The sequence below is a fragment of the Sander vitreus genome, chromosome 12 (genome assembly GCF_031162955.1).
Source record: "Sander vitreus isolate 19-12246 chromosome 12, sanVit1, whole genome shotgun sequence".
In the NCBI taxonomy this organism is placed as follows: domain Eukaryota; kingdom Metazoa; phylum Chordata; class Actinopteri; order Perciformes; family Percidae; genus Sander; species Sander vitreus.
Window position 1 is genome coordinate 1,520,304 of NC_135866.1, and position 22,926 is coordinate 1,543,229.

Sequence of the window (22,926 nt, forward strand, 5' to 3'; positions counted from 1 at the left end):
ACAGCATAATATCTGCCCAATTGTGTTCAAGTTTTGGTGTCTCACCTGATAGCAAAATTGTCCTCCATTCTAAACTTTGTCGATAGAAATATCCCACTGCCATTCACCGAAGCACGGCTTTAGAACTGGAGTTGGTGCCCAGATTATCCTCCAACATGTTTGGTTGTAATGATATTGGCCAATCTCCCTGGGGGATTAATGCAGTTTATCATAACAGATGACTATGCTAGCAAACACACTGAAAACCTGCCAAATGCACTGATGCTGTTCTGACTCTGACTTCCGATCGGAGTTGTAACATAAAAAACACATGGTTATTGTTGTCTTTAAAAACAACCATTATAATATAATTTTTTGTTTTGCCCAGACGATTTGGGATTTTAGGCCAATGCCTAAATAACTATTTGAATAAAATGAAATAAAATGATATACTGACAGATATTCTATTTACACAAACACTTTTTCTTGTCATTTTTAGCAGTGATTTCCAAATTTGGTCTTTACAACGACCTACTGAGGAAGGATACTTTACAGTTGAACAATAAACTTTAGTATCAGAGATGATACTGTAAGAAGACCCTTGATTTGACTTCATTCACATATACCTGTATGGCTTTATTTTATCAAGTGTCGTTCTGACGGTTCAAAACAAGTTGTGCTGGATAAAAGTAGCGGTGCAGCGTGTAGGGACCTCTTTCTAAGCCTGAAACTTGAATTTGCACAGTAATACGCTAACATATTCAGTTGTTGGAAGCACTCCGACTTAATCACGAGAAGTCATGAGAGAGTTATGGACTTGGATTTTTGGAGTAGAAGCCTGGTCTTTTAATAGATACAACGATAAATACAGACAGTATGTACTGTATAATATCAGGCTCTCTTACACTCTCAGTCTGTCTCTTATGAAACTTCACCCTCCTTCCTGCCTATCACCCATTTTCTTTCTCCCTCTGCCTCCCCCTCACTTCCCTTCTTCTTAAATTCAGCTGATTTATTGCTAAAACAGAGCAGTTTCCTCTAAACTGACGGCCGTTTCATTGTGCAACAGAAAACTGCGCCAACGCTCGAGCCTTGCCAGCGGTGTTGACACACACACACACACACACACACACACACACACACACACACACACACACACACACACACACACTCTCTCAAACTCACGCTAGGCTAACCCTTCCAACTAGCACCACTTGTCCTGGGCCGGGCCAAAGGAGTGACAGAGTAATTCCCGGCAAAGAGAGGGGGAAGCTGTCCAGTTCACCGTGTTCTGAGCCTCTCAGCCAGACTCTGTGAAGAAACAACCCAGTTTGAAGCACTGTCGGTTTAATCCCGAGAGCTCGCTCCCCCTCACCCGGGTCTTTCTCACGGGCGATTTGTCTGGCCTCTTTTCTTCTTTCACCCACGTCCCTGGCTAACCGTGTCGTCTCCTTTCTCCCTGTCCTTTTTAAAAAAAAAATCTATTCCTTCCTTTGCTTTCTCCCCTCTCTGGCATCTTCCATCTATATGTATCCCCTTTTTTCCCATCCCCAGGCTTCCTCTCATCAACCCTACCTTCTCTCCTTTCCTTCTCCCCTCCATCTTTCTTTCCATCATCACTATCCTGCAGTCTACTCCTTTATTCTCTTCTCCCTCCCTTTCACTGTTGACATTTCAAGCTCTTTTTAGCACAGCCCTATATCCATTAAATGTGCAGTTTTTGCTGCACATTTAATGGATGTATGCTGTTTTTTCTGTAGTGTCATGGAGGTTAGATGAATAACTTGTTTGTTGTCCTGAAACAGACACAGCAGAAAAAACAAGACCTCTGACCGACAGTACAGTACAATGCAGGGTCATGCAGAGGATCATGTTTGGTTAACATTAGTACAGCGTGGGCTCTGTTGTGGGGTTATGGATGATTTGTGACAGTGACAGTGAGGGATGAACGCTTTTAAGATTCAAAGTTCCATAATAGGAGCTAGTTTTGTTACTTGATTTTAGACTCATTTAACAAAATATTTGAATAATACAGAACGTTTGTATTGGAAGGGCTGAAACTATTATCTGGCAGCTAACGGGGAAAACATAACTCTGAGATATTGTTTAAGGTAAAGTAATGTCCGCTTTATTTTATAAAAAGCAGACGCAATGAAAACAAAACATGTTGCGTATAATACGTCAACCCTGATCCGATCTACAGTCCAGCTTAGACTAAATAAAAAAAAAAAACTAAATGTTGATTTGCTCCTTGTTAAAGAGCTTATCTGTTCCTGATTATTTTTTTTTAAGTTGGGTTTCATAAATAAATTGAACCACAAATACATGTAGGCTTTTTGAGTGCCGACAAGAACATAGGCCAACCCCCCCCCAATAATCTAAGTTGTAATTATTTTCTTTTGCAGAAATGGTTGTTGGGTTTTTTGAGTCCAGGTCATCAAGTTTTAACTAATCTGATTTATCTCAGCTCAGCGTAAGTTCAGAGAGCTGCAGTTTCCTTCCAAAAGCTATTAAGCCCTTATGTTCATACACAGGGTGTCCTACTTAATTAAACGTATACAGCCACACACACACACACACACACACACACACACACACACACACTTACAGCAGCAGTGTTACCTACAAAGTGTTGATTAGTCCCATGGAAAACAGGTAATTGAAGCTAAATGGCTAAATATAGCCCTCAGAGTGATTAGCCCTGATAGCATGTGATGTATGGTGCTCATTAGTGGTGCTAGCTAACCACCCACCTTACCCCCATCCCACACACACACACACACACACACACCTACACACACACACACACACACACACACACACACACACACACACACACACACACACACACACACACACACACACACACACACACACACACACACACACACACACACACACACACACACACACACACACACACACACACACACACACCTACACACACACACACACACACACACACACACACACACACCTACACACACACACACACACACACACACACACACACACACACACACACACACACACACACACACCTACACACACACACACACCTACACACACCGTGTGAGGGAGGTCACTCCACTGCTAATTGGATTTCTGGGTGAGATGCTGAATGTGACTATGCAGTAAGAAATGGAAATCTTGGGCATAATCACACCTGCCATTTATGTCCAATTTGTCCAACACACACACACACACACACACACACACACACACACACACACACACACACACACACACACACACACTCTGTATGGTATAGCTATTCATTTAAAGGAATACTCCTCAGATTTCAGCTGTATTTTGTCTTGAATGGAAGGTGTGATTATGCAAGCGCTTTCTCCATCACAGAAGCTACATCTTAGACTGGGTTATTGCAAGGCCAGTCTTAGGTTTGCTTTTAGTGTAATTAGTCCAATGTGTAGATGGCGTTTGGCCAGGCTAGCTCAAAGTAAGAGTTGAACATCTCTTGAACACTGCCAATCTGTGACACCCACTGGCAGCTAACAACAAGAGGAAAATACGGCTCACTAATAATGTGCAGTGAACAACAGGGAGGTAGGTATAGATGAGTATTTCTGGTTAGAATGTCCCTGTCCCTTCCAGGAGGCTTGAACTGACCCTTCCCAATGGCACAACAGCAGTTGTGTTTGCACATTTATATTAGAAAGGGCACATTTGCGAGCCAAATTATTGAGCAATTGGACAGACTGCTGGGATACAATAGTCTTTTATTTATATATATATCTATATATATATATAAACTTTATTTAATCTGGAAATGAGATTGAGATAAAGATCTCATTTGCAAGTGAGACCTGAGTACAAATTGAAATATTGGAATACATTTCATTTAGAATAAAGTCTGAGTAGTTTTAGAAGACAGTGATACAAGGCTTATTTTAGTATGGAAGTTCACTACCGTTCATACAGCATTACAGTCAGGGCTTGACATTAGCTTTTTTTGCTCACCAGCCACTGTGGCTATTGGTTTTCCAAAGCTACTAGCCACTCAGCATTTTCACTAGCTGCTATTTTATGGGAAATTACATTTTATTTGAATAAAATTGACTGGTGTGCTAAAATTAACTTGAAAAACCAGATTTACAACCCTTTTTAAATGTAAATGAGCACCGTAAACACCCAAGTCAAGACTACTTAAAATGTATAACACTTTAAAATATTACAAATATTCAGCTCTGATTTTATAAACCACATGTGTTTTGTGTGCAAAAATCTTAATTTCTCTGTACTTCTTCTACAAACCTATACAGACGCAACCGTTGCTTCGGCTTGCCAAGTCGCGTGCGAGCGTTGAACGGAGCTCTGGGGGATATTTTACGGGATTGGCGCAGCTTGATGGTCTGGTGTGCTGCCGTACTCCGGCCGTGGGCTTCACACTGGCTCACAGCTGTGTTGCTGTGTTGGGCGGAGGCACAGTGGCACAGTACTCCAGCCGCCAGTGTTACAGTATAAAGGCACGCCACCCGCCAAAGTGGCTAGTGAGAGTGAGTTTGTTACACGCCACTGCCGAAAGCTACCCGCATTTGGCGGGTTGGCGGGTGCTAATGTCAAGCCCTGATTACAGTGATGCTAAGTGGATGCATAAATCATTAACATAAATAACGTAAGACAAAGACTTTTAGGACTAAAAAGTATGTTGGCTTTGTCAAAAAGTTTGCAAGGCATAATTTGTCTTAGTTTGGTTCGAGCCAATTTGATGGATGTGATTTGTTCCAAATACCCAGAGTAACTTGAGTGCATTTCAGCAGCCTCAGTGGGAAATGAGGCTGTACCCATGGCAGTGGTAGTACCTCGCTCTACCTGTCAAGCCAGAGGACAATCTCCTTTTACAGAGGTTTCAGAAATGGGTTCACAGTGCTATATCAGGTGTTTGGCCATAGGAAATAGTTTCTGTGTGTGTGTGTGTGTGTGTGTGTGTGTGTGTGTGTGTGTGCGCGTCTCTCTCTCTCTCTCTATTTCTCCCCCCCCCCCCCTTTTCTGTGCTGTACCTACATCTATCAGCTTTCAGCAGCTTGAATTAAACACACTTTTCACCGTGCTGCAAGACTGTCGGCACTCTTGAACCGTGTTTTTTTTAAAGCTCTGATATCCAGAATGGTCAGTTTAGCTGTTCCAGCTGAGTGAAGGAGCAGCTGGGGCTAACTTGAGAACAAGGATTTTCAAATTTGACAATGAAGACAGAGGCGAAAACAGAAAAAATGGAAATTACAGGTTTCATTTCGACCTCAGCCCTGAAACAAAACCCCTCAGTGGGAGCCACTAAAGAAATACTTTGATCCTGCATTCATACTCAGGCAGGCTAGCTGATTCCCCCTGCTTCCAGTCTCTATGCTAAGCTAAGCTCAGTGGTGGAATGAAACCAAGTAATTTACTCCTGTACTGTACTTAAGTACAAATGTTGAGCTACTTACTTGCTGAGGTACTTTACTTGAGTCTTTTCTTTTCATGCCACTTTCTACTTCTACTCTGCTACATTTCAGAGAGAAATATTGTACTTTTTACTCCACTACATTCATCTGTTACAGCTTTAGTTACTAGTTACTTTACACATTAAGATTACTGCACACAAAACACATGTAGTTTATAAAATCTGATGTTTTATTATAAATGAAACTACCCAACAATATTACGGCCTCCAGCTGAAATGATTTGACCTTCGACCCTTTTTCACGCTTTAATGCTCTTTTTTTCATTCTGCATTGAGTACTTTTACAAGTAAATTTTTCTGATGCTACTTACATACTTAAAGCTTTAGTGTGTAACTTTATGATATTATTGAACGTCCGTTACATCCAAGCCATTGCCAAATGAGTTGCTACAAAGCTAATTAAGACTCTCAGCTCCACACAACTCTCTCTGGATTTCTCAGTGTGACTATGTTCAGAAGATTGTAGCGTCCGGTGACTTTCCCACGCAGAAACTAGACTGAAGATAATGACCTCTTCTGAAGAGTCCATCATGTTTTTTGAATCCTCCGTGTCCTCCTTGGCTACTAGCAACTGTGTGGAGGAGGGATCACGGAAGGCTTGTATCACGTGGACGCACTGACAGTGTTGTCATTACTTAGAATTCCTCATGGGGGAGAGAGAAACTACGCACTCTAGCTTTAAGTCACATTTTCAAAGCAGGACTTTTTACGTGTAACAGAGGATTTGTTACAGTGTGGTATTACTACTTTTACCTAAGTACATAATCTCAATACTTCTTCCACCACTGGCTAAGTTAATCACACTCTGGGTCCAGCTTCACTCGTATGAAGTGAGTGGTATCAATCCAACTCTCGGCTAGAAAGAGAATAAGCGTGTCTTTTTAAAGGCTTGACCTATTTCTGGATTTATTTTTAAATAAATGTAGAATATAAAATAAAAAGCCCCCTAAAAAGGAATCTGTGTAGGTAAAAAAAAAATGGGAAAAAAAACAATACAACAAAGAAAATATGCATTTAAACATAACCACAAGCATTGTTTGCATCAGGTCAGACAACTACCAGACATGGCTGTAAACTGTTGTCTCGGTTCAGAAGCCCTCCACCAGTAAAAGTTCAGCACAAAGCGGTGTAACAAGAGCAACATCTTTCAGGGAATACGAGTCACAACTCAGCACTCTTGTAATTTTGGAGAATGAATCACCTTCAGTGCCTCACTCCCCCCCCCACTCCCCCATTCTCCCCCTCTCTGTCTGATTGCCGTTTTCACTTTGTCAGTTTGGCCTGGGCTCAGAAGGCTCTGTGCTTTCCCCCCCACACGTTTTCTATTGTCTGGATTAAAGTGAAATTGATAGCGGGTCAACATGCCGAGTGTAATTGCTCTACATCGTCCTCAACTCCTTTACAATGTCACCCTAAATTGTGTTTGCTCCAACATAATTGTTGTGTATTTTGAGGGGCAGACTGAATGAATAAACGAGTAAGGAGGTGTTTTAGCAATGATAGGTTGAGTGTCTGGAAGTTTGATAGTGTGTGTGATAGAGTTGGGCGATGGATATTAGAATATTTTTACATCTATGGCTATTTTGCGATGATATTGTAGTGTTGACTATTGGTGCTCTCACAACATATTTACACAATGAGCCTCGTAAATCGATATCTATATAATCAGAGGTGGAAAGAGTACAAACATATTCCACTTAAGTAAAAGTACTATTACTTACTTACTTACTAAGTAAAATTCCCGGTATAAAAATCTACTCAAGTAAAAGTAAAAAGTATCTCATTTAAAATTTACTCAGAGTTAGTTTTTTAATGGCAAGGGAAGACACACTTTTTTACATTCATACTTAATATCTCATTCATACTTATTTATGTACAGTACATCCCAGTCTTTTGTGACAAGGGCACAAAGCCACTCTGGATCTGAGTTTGTCGTTATTTACTTTTTTTTAACTTGGTAAAGGATATGATTTAAAATGTAACAGAGCGAACAAAACCTACTTAAGTAAAATTACAGATTTTAAAAACCACTTTTAAAAGTAGATGTACACAACAGGGATGCACCGAATCCAGGATTCGGCTTCAGCTTCGGACGAATATTGGACTTTTTGACGCAGTTCGGTTTCTTTTTTTCCACCGAACCAAACCCTACGCTGGCACTACGCGCTCCACACTGGTCGACTTAATGACGGCGCCGTTGATTACAGGAAGGTGTTTACATAGGTAGACCGTTCAATGCAGTAGGCTGTGAGGAAGTGAAAATGGAACTCTGTAGCAGAAAAAGTGTTGTTTGGCAGTACTTTCAGTCAAAAGAAGGCCATTCAAGTCCAGATACATGTTCAATCAGCAATGCTGATTAGTCTGGTGGTGGCGAGGACCCTAAACAATACACAACATCACCGCTGTTACAACATCTGGTATGAAACATCTGGAAGAATACGAGCTGAGCATGAAGGAATCTACAGACAGCAGCCAGAATGCAGCAACTTCAGGTACAGCAAAGGAAGGACAGTCACAGCTAAAAACTGGTGTTAACCAGACGACCATTACCATTGTTTTTTAGTTTTTTTTTACTTAAAATAAAATGAAAAATACACTGCTGTGGACGTTATTTACTTCATTAATGTGTATACTGTGTTAATGGACTGAGGATGGGAGGAGGATTCGGATTTGGCAGAATCTTAACCAGTGGATTCGGTATTCAGCCAAACGCCAAAAATCTGGATTCGGTGCATCCCTAGTACACAATAAAAACTACTCAATTGCAGTAACGTGAGTAAGTGTAATTTGTAACTTTCCACCTCTGCATATAATATTGTTGTATTGCCCAGCCCTATGTGTGGTATAAAGTGATTAAAGAAAAGATAAAGATAAAGGAAGTGATTTGATATGTCTCCCTCTTCTTCTGTGAGTATCTTTGTCTAAACTCAGTCTAGGTAACTGTGTTCTGCAGAAGTCTCCGTGGGAGTTTGGGGTTGCGCTGCTTGTCCGCCATCCTCAGCTAATCTTAGCACATCTGTCACACATCCAAAATGCCGCCCCCCCCTTTGGCTTTCTGCTGCTCAGATGAACCCTTTTCCAAAGAGGCTCGCAAAATAGTTGTTGCAAAACACCCGTTTGATTACAGCAATGAGTCAAGTTCCCAACAGTCTGGCATCTTGAACTTTCCACTATTTTATGCCTGCTTCGTTAGTAGTGGACACTGTTGAGTGTTAAGTGGGATTTAAAGTTAATAACCAAGACATTGTGATGTTAGACCCACATGGTTTTCAGCTCTTGGATTAATATAAAATGCTAATCATACTGAGGAATGTGAGATTTTATGGAGAATAAATGCAGGGAAATTGCCCATTGTATTTTTTTCTAAACTGCAAAAAAAAACAAAATTGCTTCTGCGAGCTCTGTTTCTTTGTTTTGGTTGTCAAAATGGTCTGAAATGAAATTCCTAGAAACTTTTAAAGGTCCAAGAAGTCTTACATTTGTCTTTGTGAAACTTGCAGATATGACTGTGTGAGTGGATTCATGTGATATGTGGTGACTGTGATGGAACAAAGTGACCGAAATAACTTCAGAACTCACTGCACACACTCTACCTAAATGACTGAATGTAGAAATGGGATAAACCGAAATGTGATAAGTGTAGACTGAAGCTTTACTGGAAAAGTTGACTCAGTTGTCAGTTCTGATTCCTTTTAGAATTTAACGTTTTGTGTAGAAATGGTGTTGTAAGAGAAGCACTGTCGCTTCCAGACATTCCTCCTCCATTTATAAATCAACATTCATCTGACGTTCATCCCAAAGGTGTTGGGTTAGGGTCTTTCTGGCAGCCCACTATTGTCCAGGCCTGGGTTTAAAAAATGAATTTTCCAATTTAAATCGATTTTCATTTGAATGATCCAATATTGATTCATAAAATCCAAGAATCGATCTTTGTCTGTATCATATGAAACTAGAAGACCTAAGGAATCCATTGGTACCAACAATGCTACTAGCTTATTAGGAAGGGGGTTAAATAACTAACTACATTTTGGCGAGGGAAAAACTGGCATAGCCATTTTCAAAGGGGTCACCTTCAGATATCTGAATGAAATGTGATTTAATACTCACTCAGTTATAAGTTATAAGTTCTTGTTATTGTTATACATTATTATTAAATCATTTAATTTTGACCATATGGCCTTAGCAATAAACAAGCCGTTCTTTGATGTCACCAACTGTTGTTTAGTACCCTTTTTTTTTTCTTTTCTTTTTTTACTTTCTTAAAAAGTATCGGTTCAGGCACTGAACATTAATTTCAATTAATTAATCACAGAGTATGTAATTAATTAGTAATTAATTAGTAATTTTTAATCGATTGGCAGCCCTAGAATATATATATATGAATATGATATTCGAATAAAATAAAATCGAATCGGGAATAAAATCGATTTGGGACCTTGTGATTCGGAATCAAGTTTGAAAATCATTGACCATACACTACTATTGTCTCATTGTGTGCTGTAGCATTATGAGTACAAACCATGCTGAACAGCCCCAGACCATGAGCAGTGAATCCTCTCATTAGTTCTATGACATTTGCTGTGTGACGTAGGGCCTCGGCCAGAGAGAGGATGTCAAGTTGATATGTACCAGAGGCCGCTTTTATCTCAAGCCACATGGCCTGCCTTGCTATAAATGCTGAGGGAAAGTGTTCCATGTATGTGTGGAAATCTGAGATACATCATGTCGAGTTGCCTCTCCTCGCCATAAACGTATGAGTCTTAATTATTATATACATACTAGATCAATTGTTGATAAAGTATGTGAGGTGTGAGTGACTGTAACATTTCCCCCAGTGTGTTCCTGTACAACCTTGCCTGTACAGCTGTCCACCAACTGCTATTTGTGGAAAAATGATGATGAAGACTTTCATGTAACCTCTCAGGTAACAAATCAAACTGGACGTATGAAAGAGGAGAAACCCCCTCTCCTCTCCCTCCATGGCCTTGATGAATTGATTTCTCCACCCTCGTGTATTTATTACTCAATGAGCGCAAACCATGTAACTATAGAAGTCTCGTCACAGCTCTCAAACTCTCAGCCTTCTTTTTTGGACTTTCAAAGAAATACCTTGTATACAGCCAATTTCCTTTCCTTTACCTAATGAACCTGTCAAGAGTCACATTCTTCCAATGTCTCAACTCGAGGTGAAGCTCTCGAAGATTTCCTGAAAACAAGATGAATAAATGTCATTGTAGTGGCTATTCTGTTTCAAAATGATAGCCACTGCCCCAGCAGTAGAAGAGGGGTTTTAACGCACCTTTGTTCCTTCGTTGTGGATCCAGGCACCATGAGTTCCTTGTTTGAAAATAATAATTGGTAAGAGTGACATGACACTGTCATTAACACATGACACTGTCATGACAAAAACTGAATGACAATTTCCTGCCCATTAAAGGCGGAAAAGCCCCCAAAAAATTATCTTTAAAATAAAAAAATAATAATTACTATTGTTCTTTAAATATAAACAAAAACTGCTTTTCTGGCTCCTACAGTCAGGAAAGAAGAAAAACTATGGCTCACTTTTCAAATAGGTAAAGTATCCATTTTCACATAAAAAAAACCAATGTCACCGAAAGTTCTTCTTTCAAAACCTTAAAATGTAAATGATTTCAGCGACTGCTCTTGGTTTTAAATCACTTGATAATATGAAAGTTCAGTGTTGTAGAAACATAATGTTTTTATAATTGCAACTCTGACATTTTGAGGAACAAAAACATCAATGGAAGTGTACATATAGTAGTAAGAACCTGTCCAAAATAGCATTACTTCTGAAGATTTGCGTATCACGAAAAGTATGTGGAAATGTAAAATTAGCTCAAATCTCTGTCAGACTGTAATGTCTGATACATTAGGACACTTAGGGCTGTTTGCATTGACAACCTCATCATATCTACCATACTGTTCTGCTTTTATTCTGACAATTATGATTATCACTGTTTCCACAGTCAAACTATGCTTCACTTTTTAAATAGGCAAAGTATCCATTTTCACATAAAAAAAAATAAAACCAATGGGACCAAAAGTTAATCTTTCAAAACCACAAAATGTAGGAAAACCTGTCTGCAAAGGTATTATCATGTTGTCATCTGAAGTTTAATGTGACCAACCATCCTTTAAAAAAAGGAATTTTCATGGTGGCTCTAGTATTTTCCCTCTAATGCTAGACATCTCATTTTGAAACTGATCCCCTCACATAAACAGCGTGGTATGCTGACCCGGGGGTAACGTTGGTCACTGCCTGTGTGCACTCTGTGGTTTTTGGCTGCAGCGGCTGGCGGGGTTGATTTTGAAGGTTTTGATGGCTGTCACTTTTGGGGAAAAGGCTGACTGCAACATCGCACTTTCTTCACAGTTCCTGAAGCATTTAACTGAGGAAAATGCTCTAGGCTGCAGTTTTTCGACCTAAGAGGAGAGTATGGGACAACGTGTTTTGGATTACACAGCTGTGTAGGCAAAAGTGAAGTGGTTACTTCCCTCCTTTCGCTGACAGCTTAGCTTTTTGCCTTCTAATTCCCTGGCACGGACCTGGTGTAGTGCATGCCAGGTCTGGAGGATTTGGGTTTCTAGAATCAGGGTCACCTTTGTTTGCAAAGTATAATATCCACATAGGGATTTCTCTTGATGATTCTGGTGCATAGTGCAAGTGTCTTCTAAGATTCTTTGTGCGTTTGTGTGATAACCTCCTACCATTTGTTGTTGCTTTTATAAGGGCATATGGAAGAAGATGGTACAATAAGAGACTCTCAAGATCCATCATCTGAACTTATCACACCTGCAGCATATGAAATAGAGGCAAAATAAAGAAATCAAATATTTATTGTTGGTGGATAAATCTAAAACTTCAATAGTGTCGAGTACATTTTATTTGCATAGCCCAAAAGTTCTTGATCCAGGCTCTTTACAAAGAAAGTGCCAATGCCATGTGGACTGGCCAGACCCTCTTCCGCTGCACTTGCGAGGAAGGTCTGGAAAAGCGAGACCATGGGAGCCATGACTTGGTAAAGGCAATTACAAAAGATTGATAGAAAATGTTTAATGTTAAGTGAAATACAAAAAGCAGTAATTCAGTTCTGGGTTTGGGCCAAAAGTGGGTCCAATGAACAGTCTAATAAGATCCTATAGGCTCTGTAGAGTAGTCCCATTAATCAATTAAAAAGTGTCCTTGTTGACTACTACAAATCAGTCAAAGTAGGGACGCACCGATCCAGATGTTTTCTCTTTCATTTACTGATTCCAGTACCCAAACTATTGGCTGATACCAAGTAACCAGAAGAAGATCTGCTTTTCTTCTTCACAGTGCATTACCATTGGTTAGACAAGGACACCGAGTTCGTTGTCTTTTCACTTCAACGTGGCCATTTTGAAAATGACGTTTACCATTAAATTCTAAAGGTCTTAAATGTACACAAGGTCTGACATTTGGCAGGTGCCACTTGAGCTTTTGTGATGGCAAACAAAATATTTTCAGGGTTTTTCACTTTTATTACTTTAAAGATTAAATGAGAAAATAATTTTGGCGGATTAATTGATAATCAAAATAATCGTTGCACTTCACACTTTGTTTTATGACATTTTGATTCCAATGCTACTCATGGGAGGCAGGCCTTATTATTTGGTAGCTTTTGTGGCTCCAGTTCCTCTTGTCATGTCATTTCCGCTATGTATGACGGGCAAATTTCCCCCTCTGTTCAAGTAATCAGTCCATCTCTCTTTCCCTTTATGCGTCTGCTCTTACTGATAACATGGTTCAGATTCCATAAATCATATAAAAGAACACAACCACTGCGCAGCGTTGGAGCTTGACTCAAGGGAAAATGCGGTCTATTGATGTAATACAACTCTGTGTGAAATTGTAATGACTTGACGTTATTTTAGGTGACGAGGGGATGAATCAAACGGTCGATAGATGGATGGATGGAGCAGCTTGGAAAGATTGATGTTTTGGAGTTAGTAGCCAGAACTAAGGCAACTGTAATTTTTGGATAGCCGCAACGCATAAGCTCTGATGAAACAAGACTGAGCAATCCACCCCCCCAACAGACGTCCGGTTCCCTCACTCTGGCCCGACTGCCAGCGTATTGTTCTAGCCAGAGTTAGGATGAGGATTTATGAGCTGCTGAAAAGTGGACTGGTTCCCACTTTCCATTGTAATTTCTTTTTCAATTATTGTTTTTTTGGCTTGGGTTTAGTGGGTGTGGGTGTGTGGCCAAGAAAGTGAACAAAGTTGATAAAGAGTGAGATTTACACACAAACACATCAACACATACATCCGTAGGGCTGGGCAATATACCGTTACGATGTCGATATTGTGATATGAGCCTATGACTCACCCAGACCTCTCAGGTAGTCTGGGATAGGTCTGCTTGTTGTCCCCAGAATCAGAACCAAACAGGGGGCAGCAGCGTTTAGTTTTTATGCTCCACATATCTGGAACAAACTCCCAGAAAACTGCAGGTCTGCTGCAACTCTCAGTTCTTTTAAATGAAGGCTGAAGACCTTTCTTTTTCATGTTGCCTTTCTTTAAATAACTGTTCATTTCTTATACTGAAGCTGCATTGTTAACACTGTATGACAATCTATATAAGCATATAAAGAGAAATTCCTATTTTATCTGCTTTTATATATTTAACTGTTTTAACTGCTCTTTAATGTTTAATTTCTTATACTGCACTGTAACTTTTTGTTCTCATATTTGATCTGTTTTTGATTTTTTAATCTGTTTTCATGTAAAGCACTTTGAATTGCCCTGTTGCTGAAATGTGCTCTACAAATAAAGCTGCCTTGCCTATATACCGTCTAAGATTTTGGGTATCGTGATACCGTACTATGGCACAAGTGTTGTTTTTCCTGGTTTTGAAGGCTGCGTAACAGTAAAGTGATGTCATTTTCTGAACCTTCCAGACTGTTCTAGCTGCTCTGTTATCTGTTTTTACCCACTAAGTCCATCCAGTATCCACGATACCAAAAAAAAAAGTCATTGTTGAAATATTTTGTGATAGAACCACTGTACTCACATGCACACTTTTCACAGTTCGTATGTGTAGACCTGCTGGCTGCTTCCATAACAAGCTTGGGTCAAAAATTGAAATGAATCTATCTTTTATCGTGCTTTGAGTATCCAAGGATTTTAGTTTATTGCAATTTGGGGCTTTTCAATTGTTGGTCAGGAGAAAATAGGACAATATTGACAACATCACAGCATATGTCATGTTTAGCATAGGATGTGCCAATTAATAATTTATTAACAAATAATAAAAAAAAGAATTGTTACAGCCCTTATCAAACTGTAAAAGGCAAAGATTTAAGACAAGAAATACGGTTACATTCATTTTAAATTCTGTAACCCTTTTATTGACACAGTTTCACAGGCCAAACAACAGCCATTTGTGTGTGCGTGTGTGTGTGCGTGTGCATGTGAGATGATAGGTAGCGGCAGTTCTCCCATGGCAGGGTCAGGGCAGTGCTTGTCAACAAATCTCAGCCATTAGCTTTGATTCTGGGCTGTTTTATAGCACACAGACAACAATTCACTCAACACAACCTCCAACAGAAACAAGATGGAGTCCTGAGGCAGCAGCCGTCAGTCACCGCTATGCCCTCTGATACTTGCACTCCAGCATATTCACTTGCATTGATTAGACAAAGGAAACACATACTGAAGCAGATGTTTAGTTTGTTTACTTGTCATTCATGTTTTTTGGCTCTCATCTTCTTCTTCCCAGCAAGCATTTGTTTTTTGTTAAAATAAATATGATTGCCATGTACTCATCTGCATATGGACACATATATACACAGATTATCTCATACATACATCATTTGCATACTGTGTAGAAAATAATGTCATGTAAATGATTTCAGCGACTGCTCTTGGTTTTAAATCATTTGATAATATGAAACTTCTGGGACCCCTGTGGGACAAACGTGCCTTTTTCAGTAGTCAAAGAATGAGAGTTCAGTGTTGTAGAAACATAATGTTTTTAGAATTGCAACTCTGACATTTTGAAGAGCAAAAACATCAATGGAAGTGTACATATAGTAATAAGAACCTGTCCAAAATAGCATTACTTCTGAAGATTTGCGTATCACGAAAAGTATGTGGAAATGTAAAATTAGCTCAAATCTCTGTCAGACTGTAATGTCTGATACATTAGGACACTTAGGGCTGTTTGCATTGACAACCTCATCATATCTACCATACTGTTTCTACCTTTGAATGATATCAGATTGGCCATAGATGTTTGAGGCCCCTACCACATTTACAGTGCGCACTGCAGCTAAACAGATTTCCATGTAATAGCAACCACATGGGCTGCAAAATCACACAGGGTTGGGGGTTCTTCTTCTGTGGTGTCCTCAGGGAGCGGGCCAGGAGGAGGGAGGGAGGGGCGTTGCAGACTCAGCTGTTCTGGCTGAACTGAGCCTTAATGAGGGAAGAGTGGAGGACTCTCTGACACTTACACACAGGACGTTTTATCTGGACGTGTACGCGTAAAACAACACACAACCAAGTCTTACTGCACTGCCTTCTCCCATGAGTCCCACTCAGACTCACACGCACACTTCTACTCTCATCTTTCTGTTTTACTTCCCCTCGTTCTTACTCTTTTCCCCTCTTTCCTTTCTTTCTGTTCTTCATCCGCACATTTTACCCACATCTCTTTCTCACACACACACACACACCTGGCCTTTGACTTACTGTGTGTACATATTAGCCCCGGGCTGACTCGAGCTCTAATTTGAAGTAAATGTCTGCACATTTATGTAAAGGGCCTAATGGGAAAAATGAGTCTTGAGGTCTGTAAATGTGTTTGTGTGCGTGTTCCCCTCGAGAGCCTGTTCCTCTCACCAGGGAGCCTGTCCAGCGTGCTATAAAACTCCACAGCTCTCAGGCTAAATGTGGCTACAATGAAGGTTTAATGTGCTGGAAACTGGTAGTTGGATTTGAAGTGTGTGGGTGTCTCTGTGTCTCTAAATGTAATTATGTGTGCTAATGCTAATAATTATGTGTGCTAATGCTTCTCTTCCAACGTGGCCATATTTGTATATGTCAATGTGTCATTAAGTGTGTAGTAGTGTGTTTTATGGAGATTGTTGCTTTAAGAGTTTGCCTTTTTTCATTAAGTGAGAAGTGTGACAGTGTTGCCTGAACGGCCTCAATACGTTAATCTTTTGAAATGCTTTTTAGAAGAATATTCAGGAACTTACAACAGCTGGTGTGTAAAGGCGCCTTCTGTGCCGTAGTTTCCTTTTTACACGTAAAAAGATATATGACTTGTTAAAAATAGACACTAATCTATTCTTAGGAGTCGGTAGGTGAGGTATGTATGAAGTTTATTCTTCCTCCAGGCAGTGGGACTATTGCAGCAATATAGCTACAAGAATTCCAGAAATGCCTTTTTACAGCTACAGAACATAAACCTTATTAGTCCGGAGGGGTTAAATGCAGGATACATTCCTCATAATAATAATAATAATAATAATAATAATAATAATAATAATAATAATAATATGTTATATAGTCTTATACTATAATAATATATTATGTTGAAAAGATTGTTGTACCCCATATTACTCATACTTAACATAACACTTCTCGGTGTGAGCAGCTTATGTAACACAGAGTTATTATTTTCACATATGCTGCCTAACCTTTTGGGGTTTTATGCAACAATTTCTGAGGGAAAGCAATCATTTTCTTCCCAAATCCAATCTTTTTCTTCTTCACTGTTTATTCTCCCACCACTCTGTTACTTTTCTTTTTAAAACTCTCCATTATTTTGGGGTATTTATACTCTATTATTGTCATTTGTTGTGGGTTTTTCCCCCGTTTAACCTACAGCATTCCCCTCTTGTTTCTTACATTCATATGCCCCTGTCTGTGTCCCTTTCTGTCTCTTTGGAATTGTAATTTTCTCTCATATTTCCATATGATGTGTACTGGATGTTATTGTTTGGGTGTTACGCTTTATTTTTGTGAAATACAAAAAAAACAAAAACAAAAAAAACAATTGTAGTCTACTTTTCTGTATTTCTTTTGTTGTGCTTCACCCACTGCTCCCTTTCTTTCTGAGAACATATATCAGTTGAGCCTGTTGACGTTTCATGATATGCATTTTATGAAGCAGCGTGTTGTTAAATGTAACATCTTGTGATCCCTCCTCTGTTCTGCCTCCCTCCTCCAGCTGATAGCAGTGTATGAGGAGCAGGAGCCCCACCATGGAGGCGATGGCACCAGCGCCAGCTCCACAGGGACCCAGAGCCCCGACCTGTTTGCTGCAGACCTCAGTGCTGGCAGTGGAGCCTCGGCCTTCCAGCCCTACCAGGCCGCCAGTGAGATCGAGGTCACGCCCTCGGCCCTGCGCACCAGTAAGTCCCAACACTGGAGGGATCTATTTCCAATATTGTAATGAAATCCTGAGAGTCTTGCTAGAGTCAGGGCGCTCCCGTCATCTCCATCATTCGGTGTAAGGTCAATAAACTCTGAGTCAGTCTTGACGTTCTGACAAAATCAAACGTGTTTGATATTATCCTAAGTTTGAAGTCTTGGTAGTGATGATGAGTCATGTTAACATTGTTAACGACCAATGGGTGCGCTCGCTCCCCCACCAAACAGGAAGCAGCAAACGGCTAGAGCCAGTGTCACTTACGGTTGCTATGGCACCACGCTAAGTTAAATGCTGAAGAGGGAAAGTTGCTGATTTTCAACCCTTCTGAAGCGTCATCCAACGGGAGTTTTACCGGGGGATAAACACAGAGCTCCAGGTACAGGAGCCATTCATCTGTATGTACGCTGGAACAGAAAATCTGCAGACTTTCCCTTAAAGTTACCAGCTAACGCTAGCGGTAGCTAGCTAGCTTGGTTACATTTTTCAAATCTAATCTAGATGTAGTCTTGCAATGTGTGAGCCTGCAAGCTCCCCAGTTTTTACATATTATGAGTCTTTAACGTTAGATGTGAGATGGTGTCAGACTTTGGTCTTTTTAAAGTCTGTTCAGAGTCTTCTAGTGGATGGTAGGCATACGTCGCACGCAAACTCAGACTCGAGAGGTGGGACGCGTGAAGAATCTTTATTTTCAGGGAAACGTCTGATGAGCTGAATGTTATTCCCCTCCCTGCGTAACCTCTAACCTATCTCTGTAACACATGAAAGGTAATGTATCTGCTGCACACAGCAACACAAGGGACAACAACAAACATATGGACGGCACTGGTCATTCATCAGAAGCTTTGGCTCATACAACCTCATACAACAAGGCCCAAACAAAAGAAATGCTGAATGCAAAATATGTGGTATCAAGAGAAAGGATTCTGGCTCAACCAGGTGTGTGTGTGTGTGTGTGTGTGTGTGTGTGTGTTTTGCATCTATGAATCGCGTGACCATTGTCAAAGGGTACAATCAGGAGCTAAAGCACTTACTTAACAGATGATTAATAATGAAGTCACTTTCTCTTATACTCTGTAAAAATTACACATCTGTCATCGTAATTAGCATTAAATATCAGCAACTGCCACAGTATACAGCAAACCCAACAAATTACCTTATCACAGCCCTGCGGTTCCTCCGCCCCGGCCATAAATTCTGTTAATTGGACAGAAGGGCTTTTTTTTTAGGCACAGATAGTCGTTTGATCCTCGGCCAAAATGGCTAATTGGTTGTATTCGCTGCCTCCTAAATCAAATGTGACGCCGAGCCCGTCCACCTCTGCAGTCCTGCCGGCCAAGTGGCTTCTTCTACTGTAATTGCCATGAGTTTGGACGGGAAACTGACTCTTGTAGGTGATTTGTCAATTTGGATCAAGCAAAAACCTTTGGCGCACAACTATAAGCAGGAGCAAACAAGCATGCACACACAGATATACGCAGACACAGACACACACTCTCACTGTTAGTTTCTCCTCTTCTCAAATATTCTCCCTTTCTGTGTCCCTCTGGAACTGTTTTTATGAAACTGCTAAAAGTAAAAGTGGTGACTTAAAGTAAAAATCCCTCACTTTTTCTACAAACTAAAGAATTGAAACTATTTACATTTATTTAGACTTTTAGAAAAACGCATGGGTAGGAGACCTCAGGGAGTCTGTTAAGTTGGATGGAGTAGCCTGTTGGGGTCCTAGATGGAGACGAATTGAGACTTTTGAAAAGACCATATAGTTAGGATTGGGCATCGAGAACCGCTTCCAACTTGGAATCATTTCAAAAATTACCATTCTAATGGGATCGTTTTTTTTTATTGGAATACTTTGGAAAATTTGGTTTCGAATCCAATCATCGGTTCCAAATAAAGGTGCCCTGCCACACGTATTTCATTACTCTGTGGTAATGTCTGCAGTTATGGTACAATGGTTGTCTGGGAAAACCCTGATGAACTTCCGGCAAATTAGAGATTTTCTCTGCAACTCCGTCTGGCCAAGAGTCCATTCAAGCCCATTCCCAATTTTTCCAAATTGAGGCACCAATCACAACCGTTGAGGCGGGCTTTACACGATGACGAAGCAGCTTCTTGTTTACATTCAACATGGCGGCCACCGAAGCGCAGCAACCCGTAGATGCCGCTGTTGCTGCTACGTCACCCGGATCGATGGTCTGATTGGTTGAAGGACTCTCCAATTGCTCCCAGAGGCATTTGAACGGCGTCCGTTGGTGACGCCTCTTTGGAAATGGGCTGTGAATGAGCCTTCCCCAGACCCCCTCTAGTTACAACTGAGAGGGTGTCTGGTGTCAACCAGGCTACTACCATGGACTCTGTAAAAAAAAAATTTGTGGAAAAAATACCTTGGTTACCTTGTTTCAAGCCATTCTAGCGTGGTGTATATAAAGCCTGCAGGAAGACTCAGCTCGATTTGTGCCAGTTCTCATTAATATTCAACGAGCTAAGCTGCTTGACTCTGATTGGCTAACAGCTAGCCAATGAGAGCCTGGCTATCAGCATCCTTTACCCAGCCAACTGGGCGAGCTCATGAATAGTAATGAACTCAGGCAACACCACGTCAGACTGACCAGCTTTTGTAATTGGCCTGATTTCTCCGCTTATTACAACATATTTAAAAAAATGCAAGTAAAAACTGTTGTGTGTTGCAGGGCACCTTTAACACGCGCAAGTTTTGGTTTCCGTAGCGACTACCGTACTTCCTGGCACTTGTGTGGCTTTATTTTACATTGAAAAAAGCCATGAAAAACTGTAAATCACCATCAAATCAAAATAAAATGTTCCTCTTATCTGTGAAATAAACAGCTGACCTGTTTTAACTCCACGCCTCAAAGAATTGGAATCGATAACAACCGGAATTGAAAAGACGAATCCTAATTGGAAATAGGGTCAGTTTAGATTAACATTGACAGCTGGCTTCAATTTAGTCTGCAGTCTCTTTCCATGCATCTTTTGTCTGAACTATATTCTCCTGATTCTAAGTGTTCTCTAATGTACCTACTTTGCCAGCAGCAGACTTTCCCCATGCTTTAGTTAGATTTTTTGTTTTGTTTTTTACATTTTGGCCAATTTTCTATAATTTCACGTGTTGATTGCTACCGGTGATATTCAAGATTTAACACGAGTAAAATTAAAAAAGAAAATATGCTTTTGCAAAATATCTTTGCAGTGAGAAACTAAGGATCTTTTTTTCTTTGTCAAAGAATGAAAAATGGAGCAAAAAAAAAGTTAAGTTCCTGTATTGGCCATTGTTCTGTCAACAGACAGTACATTGTAATCCATTGCCTGATCACTTGAGAGCTGCTCTGAAAGGGTACACTTCAAAACTCCATACGGAAAATATACTGTACTGTCTCTGCCAACACTTGAAAATGAAATGAAGGCCCCAGCATCTCCACTACCTGCTGCTGATGGAGATTCACCGTCATATCTGCCGCCTCATATACCGCTCGCACTTCATTCACAGCTTCCCTGCATTTATATCATCAACATATGCCTCGTTTTTCACTTTTAGCAAAGAATGTTTTTACTCCTAAGGTGTTTCTTTTAGAGCGTCCTTAAGCGTAATTCTCATAACTTTAAGAAATACGCACCCCCTGACACATGTACACGCATGCGCACACACACTCCAATGAACAAATTAAAGTTAAAAACAAACTATTTTTTAATTTGCATCTTTTATTAGCACTAAAAATACTCCAATAGTTTAGTTAGAGTCTGACTTATACACTAGTGACCTGTAAACCGCCATTGATTGACACGGCGCCACACACACACACACACACACTCACACACACACACACAACAAACACATACACACACACACACACACACACCGTGTGAGGGAGGTCACTCCACTGCTAATTGGATTTCTGGGTGAGATGCTGAATGTGACTATGCAGTAAGAAATGGAAATCTTGGGCATAATCACACCTGCCATTTATGTCCAATTTAACTGTCTCATAATACATTCTCACCCTGTTTAATTGACAACACTGAATCTAATCAGCTGGATTTATTGGGTTTAAGAGAAATGTCTGACATGGTAGAGAAGGAATTTGATTATTTTTTTCTCCATGCGCGCCTAATGAGAATAGCTTTCAATCACTGATTTATGTCAGATGAGATGATAGGCGTTGGGGCTTTGCCAGTTTTCTTGTTCTGCCCACAAACTCAAAAGAGAAGTGATTAAGCTTATTAGACAGAACGCTCTATTGAAATCCACAAATTGATTAATGTTCATTTCTTGGCTTTGTTAAACTCAAAACCCCTGCAGACATGGAAATGCTGATGAAAGGACGATGCAAATGTTGTGAACATGTGAGGCGTTCAGATGCCAGTTTGAAAAGTTGATTTTCAAAATGCAAAAACATTTTTCTTAAGTCATGCTGCATGCTGCTGATGCAATTTAGTCGTTTATCTCTAAAATAAAGTAACACAGTCCCTGATACTCCTTTTAAAGAGCTGCAGTTTCTTTGAATTCCTCTAGTAGCTTGCTTTACAGAGAGCATAACAATGTTTGATACCTTGATTGACTAACTTACTTTAATGAAAGGTGTTTTTTTAAATGAACAAAGTTCTCTGCAGCTCTGTGACAGTGAAGGAGAAGTGTGCTTACTGTTTCACACTACAGAATGTATGTAGTGCGTTCACACTGGAAAAACATATACATTTAATATATTCAAAAATGTCAGTATGCATCCAAAGTTTGCTTAATTTTTGAGTGTGCTTTTAATATACCGTCTCCCACAATGCAACACACAATCGAAACGATTACATACAGGTGAAAAGATTAAGCTAATTGTAGAAGACACACCAGGAAACAACTAGCCTGGTTGACACCAGACCCTTCTCAGAGTGGGTAGAGTGGGTTCAGAGAGGGGGTCTGGGGAAGGCTCATTCACAGCCCATTTCCAAAGAGGCGTCACCAACGGACGCCGTTCAAATGCCTCTGGGAGCAATTGGAGAGTCCTTCAACCAATCAGACCATCGATCCGGGTGACGTAGCAGCAACAGCGG

At 40.3% G+C, this 22,926-nt stretch overlaps 1 protein-coding gene across 7 annotated transcripts in view; it reads left to right on the plus strand.

The window, feature by feature from the left end:
- The window catches only part of pard3ab (par-3 family cell polarity regulator alpha, b), a 315,562-nt gene that overhangs the window by 93,984 nt on the left and 198,652 nt on the right, over nucleotides 1–22,926 (plus strand). For all 7 annotated transcript variants that reach the window (XM_078265135.1, XM_078265139.1, XM_078265136.1 and 4 more), the window contains exon 3: nucleotides 17,665–17,848. In XM_078265135.1, the coding sequence (XP_078121261.1) occupies nucleotides 17,665–17,848 (184 nt within the window). The remainder of the gene's footprint in view (nucleotides 1–17,664; nucleotides 17,849–22,926) is intronic.